The sequence below is a fragment of the Gymnoscopelus microlampas genome (assembly GCF_963454915.1).
Source record: "Gymnoscopelus microlampas genome assembly, chromosome: 7".
In the NCBI taxonomy this organism is placed as follows: Eukaryota; Metazoa; Chordata; class Actinopteri; order Myctophiformes; family Myctophidae; genus Gymnoscopelus; species Gymnoscopelus microlampas.
In genome coordinates, this window is record NC_139944.1 from 42,718,020 (window position 1) to 42,724,019 (window position 6,000).

The following is a 6,000-nucleotide window of genomic DNA, read 5'->3' on the forward strand; positions in this document are numbered from 1 at the left end:
TGTGTTGATCTGTGTGTTTTATGTGTATGAACATGTTTGTGTTCCTCTCTGCAGTGCTGGGGAAGGTCCGCAGTGCGGTGGGATGTGCCCAGCTCCTTATGTCCCAGAAGTTCCAGCAGTTCCGAGGACTGTGTGAACAAAACTTGGTTGGTATCACTTCTGTGCAATTTCCGCCACACCCAAGCATGCATCATCCAGCACAACACAGAGCCACCACAACAAAACATACCTTTCATCTTTAGTTACTGGACACATCGCTGTCAGTATGTTTGATGTTCGTATAGATGGCTGCAGGCTGTAAACTAAAACCTTAGTGAACCAGTAATTCAATTAAAACAAGTATTCCTTGTAATATTTCAATAACTAATTTCAATATCATCGCTATGTATTTTTCATGAACAATCATGACAACTAAATAGCCTATTAAAAGTAAGTTATTTGCATTCATTATTATTTTTAATTAGCAAATTATTCAGATACATACATGTGAAAAAAACGTATGCTCGGAAGCTCCACTACAATAAAAACATGATCAACCTAACACCTAAAACACTCAATACAAATGTGTAGACAGGAAAGGGCTTCACACACCTCCTTGTAAGGCAAAACACTTCTTTAAATGTAATTTAAAGCTAAATGTATCTTATTTTAAATTACAATGTTATCCATCAACCCTGCAAATATGCCCAAATGGTTTGTGTGCACTACACACCAGAATTGTTTTAGTTTAGTTTAGTTTTAATGTTTAATATTGGACATTTTGAAAAAACATCATCTATTCTAGAGAATTATGTTGACCAGTTTGTGTTAGAAATGTTACTTTCTGACAACTGGAAGAAAAACCAAAGAAACTGTCTGGTTTCACTGCCAAGTGTATTTAACACTATTGTTAGTGACTGACTGATCGGGAACACTCATCAAGGATATTAGAAGTCCAACCAAAACTATGTATGACAATGTTCTTCTGAAACGTTAAAATTGTATAGTGTATCTTTAATGAGTTATTTTTTTTGTTTACCTACTGGTACAATTTTCTATGCGGAATGGCCATATTTACTGGATGCTAAATACCCCCCAAGAGTATAGTGCAGTATGTTAATACAATATTTAACATCTTTCAAGACAAGAAATATCCTAAGGCCGTTCAGCAGAACTATAAGATGTAGACGGCAGCCAGCTGTAATCGTAATTTTACTCAAAGCTTTGCATATCCCAAACACAAAAACAATGCTGGGCTGTGTCTGGGTCTTGACAGGTGAATTAGCATGATAAAGCATGTTGGGCATGTTGGTTGAGCCAAAGGAGGCTGGACTACGATCTGGACTGAGATCAAAACTCAGTCTCTGCAGCTGCTAAAGTGAAATGCTGAGTCTGCTAGAGAAAGCAGAGCACAGCCAGACAAAGACAGTGATCTGTTGTGAAACACAGTGACCATGTCAAAGGAAAAGGATATGCTTTGATGATATCTATCTGTCACATCTGTGTGAACTTTGCATGGATAAAGAACTGTGAGCAACATGACACACAATGTCATGGTTGATATTAACGTACGCTGACCAGACTTCCTGGCCGGGATTGTGCTGCTTTCAAGCTGGGTGTGCCGAGTCCCAACAAATATCTGTAAAAAAAAACTAAAATGTCCCGGTTTTCAGGTTTCATCACAATTATAAGAATACTTACTTCGAGTTCTTTCATAGATGTTTATCATGTAGGTTCTGTTGAAATGTGCAGTCACTGTTTGATTAGCACACCCCCCATCCTGATGAAAACCCCAGGTGAAAATTTCATATGAAAATTCAAAGAATGTCAAAAAGAAGAAAAAGTGAAAATAGCACATTTACAACCTCACAAGCTATTTTTGCTATTTCTAAAATTGGACTCAAGTGGTTAAGGTTCCCAATTTGGTTATTTGAAAATATGGTCACATGATTAACTAGACATCACTAAATTGTACTTTTCTTGTGATGCTGTGCAGTGGTTACATTTCTGTTCAGTGGTGTTCAGACACAAAAGACTCAAAGGTTTTGAATCCAGGCTCATATTCAAACAGATGGCAATGTTTATACAGCCTTAATGTGGTAACACAGCTCCCTCTAGTGTCGAGTGATGACATAACATATAACACTCCATTTCATTTGTTGGTTTCATATTTGTTCGGTACTAAGCAAAGGAAAAAAAACTTTTAGATATTGGCATTTGATGTTTTGCAGCCTAAAACGTCTTTTGTGAATTAAATAGTTTTGGGCATTATTGTTATATGTCAATGTCACAACTGCCATTTCTTCTAATACATCCTTCAGGGTCCATTTTTAATGTCTCATGGTAAAATTGTATTTTAGATTTTTAGATTTCAGATGTACTGTGTTCTATGACCTTCATCTTATTTGATCCATTATGTGTTCCTCCTGTCATCGTTCCCTTGACCGTATCCTCACTTCCCTTCATTTGTTTTCATTTTCCTTCCTTCCGTGGTGGTCTCCTCCCTCTCTCTCTCTCTGTGTCAGAATGTCAACGCCAACCCCCGTGCCACGGCCCAGGACCTGGCCGGCTTCTGGGATCTGCTCCAGCTCTCCATTGAGGACATCAGCCTCAAGTTCGACGAACTTTACCATCTCAAGTCCAACGACTGGCAGCCGGCACCCACCGCAGCTGCCCACTCACCCCCTGAGCGGAAGGTACTACCCACCCCTGCTGCCCAGTGCCCTGGCTGGGGTAGGAAAGCCGCCGAAACCGGCCTCTCTCCGACCCGCCATCCCCCTCCCCTCCTTTCTCTTTTAACCTCCCCTTCAACTCACTCGCTCCTTGTTTGGCAGTGAGAACTGACTTCCCTGGTCCAATGTAAAGGGGCCCGAGAGATCCCTTTTACACTTGCATGAAAAACATATAGCCCTCAAACAGACCTGTTATGTGAATTTTGTTTTAGCTAAAGGTCCTGCCTTTAGCATGCATGTCTCGGTGGTTTGCAGTGGCTAAGATGCATTTGCTCGTGCAGTGAAATGCTTTTTCTCTGTATAGACGGTTTCATTCTAATGACAATACTGAGCGTTTCAGGGCTCTATAGCTTTCCACCTCAGCTTCCTGTGTATCAAGACTCTCCTATCTAAATTAAAACAAAAACTGATTCAATAAGAAAAACAATTAGTTTCTTTGCTAGTCAGCTATTAGCTAATAATGTCCAGAAAAACAATTCAGGCAGAATAAAGCACCTTGTAGCATTCCTTCTCCCTTCATGCCCCCTTATCAGCTAACGTTGCGTTAAACTTGTTGATATTCTAATGTAGTTCGCCCAGAGAGTGTCATGTGTCATTCAAATGTGTCAAAACACAGCAATATGCAATCATTCTATACCTGTATCTTGATGGTATATTCAACCACTTCAACAAACTTGAGGCCATGTCAAAAGTGAGCCCCCCCCAAATTGCACACAATCAAATTGATGGCACCATAGGTTTTGACAAATCTGTATCAGTTGTTTCTCTATTCCTTTATACTACACAATAATATTAGGGTTTTGGCTTGTCTCCTAGCAACATGAGAGCATTTGGAATAAACAATATAAATAAATGTATAGAAGGGACTATTTCATTCATAACAACACTGTGCTTCCATGTCAAACATAAGCAGAAGAAGAAATCAGTACATGGGGGCCTCTATGATGAATTTGTTCTCAATGTAGATGTTATTTGCTTGGTGCCCCAGCAAAGTAGACGTGTGATCCAGGATTCTTAGATAAACAAGGTTTGGTCAGTGACGCAGAAGTAAACAACTCTGATTGGGACCTGCAAGGCATCCTCTCTGATGTTACCATGGATCCCTCCTGTCACTGTCTCTGCAGTCTGCATGGGTCCACTTGGTCTAAATAGAACCCCTGGTCCCCCGGTCACTGGAAGTATGTGTTGTTGTCAAAGAAACGTTTCCATGTCACTGACTTGACCTTGTTTTCAAAAGACCTTGCTGTGAACACCGAAGTGGGGTGCTATCTATATTATCCATAATTTTATACATGGATGAAACCGTCTTTAAATGTTTCTATGTGTGAGTCCGTCTGACCTAGTTAGCATGTGCGTTCACACTTAAATGTTTCTGCCTTTGTCGGTTTCTGTGTTTCTATCTATCTATGGCGTTTGTCACCCCATTCACTCCTTCTGGATATGTTATCTGGATTATGAACGATCCAGTCTTACCCATACATACTGTATATACACGGTTAGTCTTCTAGTTTATTGCAGTGGGTATATTGTGACATACGACTGAAACCTCTTTAACACTCAGCCGTGCTGCATTGTCTGCATGTGTCGAACGAGTTGTTATAGGTTTTCAGGCTAACTGTGTGGGTCTTTAAGGAAATATCTCATACCTGCTATATATTAACTGCTTGCTCTTCACAGAGATTGAACCGCCTGCACAGTTGTTTGACTTGTGACTCACCATGCTGTATGCCAGGTGTTTGTGTCCAGAATGTTGAGATGGTGAAGCATTTGATTGAAAGGCACTTCTCCAGGTTGTTGATCAGACTTTGTATAGTATTAGGGACTGATTTGCATTGATTGGTGTGAGCTCGGCATTTGACTATGAATGGAAGTGTGAATGCTTGAAGGAGAGGAGATTCCTTCCCCTGCTGAACATAATTGCAGTTAAACCCTACCATGAAGAAGAAAACAATTACTGAAAGTGAAAGTTGCTCTCACATAACTATATTGTTTTGTTACATTATTGTACATTTATACAGAAATCCTGGAGCTTTCTCAGTTGTATGTGGCGTATATACCTGTGTTATCATGTAGTGTAGAAGACTACCACACTGCAATCACACCTGGCAGATGTGATCCTATTCTGTGAACACATTCTGACTGTGTTATGAATGCGTGAACGTGCATTTTCCCATATCCAGATAAAATATCCAGAAACAGGTCTGCATGTCTGTTCGTGTCTACTACTGTCTACATGTGTGTTTACCTTGTAAGATGTCTGTTGACATCATGGTGCTTCTGTAATGTAACGGCAATCGTGGGTACTGTTACTCAACTTATTCAAGTATGAGCTAGGGCTGCAACTTTCGATTATTTACTTGGCGATTATTCTATCGATTATTTAATAAAATAATCTTTCAGTTTTTTTTATCATGCTATTTTTATATTAAGTATCAAAATAAATAATTTTATAATTGACTAAATCAATTAGTCTGATTAATCACTTAAGCCATGTTTTATTACTTCGTCGTATAACTGCGTTACACCAAATAGGGAAAGTACCCAATCTAAGAGCTTAGTTGCGAGGTTGTAGATTGGCTATAGAAAATATAAATCCATTTGAAAAAGACCTTCTAGAGGCCATTTATGAGAACTGCAGTCCTAAGAAGCACTTCCTTAATGGCTTCATATCCAGCGGAGCTTCGTTACCGCCTGGTTGCAACCCTAGTAGCGAGTTCCGTTATTTACAACTTGTTTAATACAATACACAATACCATCAGACATCTTTCAAAGGTGTGTTTTGTCACAATAATGACCGTTCTATGTCGCTTATGTCTTTCTATGTCAGAACTTTGCTTATGTCTTTTTGTGTTAGTCTATCATCTTACACGTAAAATGTCTGGTTCATAGCTTTTTACTGTGAACCATCGTCACTGAAAATGTCTCTCGTCCTAGTCCTGTGTGTGTGCCTAAACTGCTTGATCAGACAGAAGAACATCCCAAGGACTGATATGTCCTATCACAGTCTCATATCTGTCCTTCCCCCCTCCACCTCTACCTCCAACAGGACGAGGAGAAGTCAGTGCCTCCAGTGCCAAAGAAGCCCGGTAAGGGGCGCCCGGCGCTGGCCCGCGAGAGGAGCGCCGATTCCTCCTCTACCTCCTCGTCCGCCTCAGCAGAGAAGCAGAGACAGGAGGCTCGCAAGCGCCTGCTGGCCGCCAAGAAGGCCGCCTCGTTTCGCCAGAACTCGGAAACCGAGAGCGCCGAAAACGTCGAGATCTACGTGCCGGAGGCCCAGACTCGCCTCTGA

At 40.7% G+C, this 6,000-nt stretch overlaps 1 protein-coding gene across 1 annotated transcript in view; it reads left to right on the plus strand.

The window, feature by feature from the left end:
- The window catches only part of dlgap4b (discs, large homolog-associated protein 4b), a gene marked incomplete at its 3' end in the record, with an annotated part of 34,383 nt that extends 28,383 nt beyond the window's left edge, over nucleotides 1–6,000 (plus strand). The window contains exons 10-12 of the mRNA XM_084063121.1: nucleotides 55–146; nucleotides 2,505–2,675; nucleotides 5,758–6,000. Of these exons, the coding sequence (XP_083919247.1) occupies nucleotides 55–146; nucleotides 2,505–2,675; nucleotides 5,758–6,000 (506 nt within the window). The remainder of the gene's footprint in view (nucleotides 1–54; nucleotides 147–2,504; nucleotides 2,676–5,757) is intronic.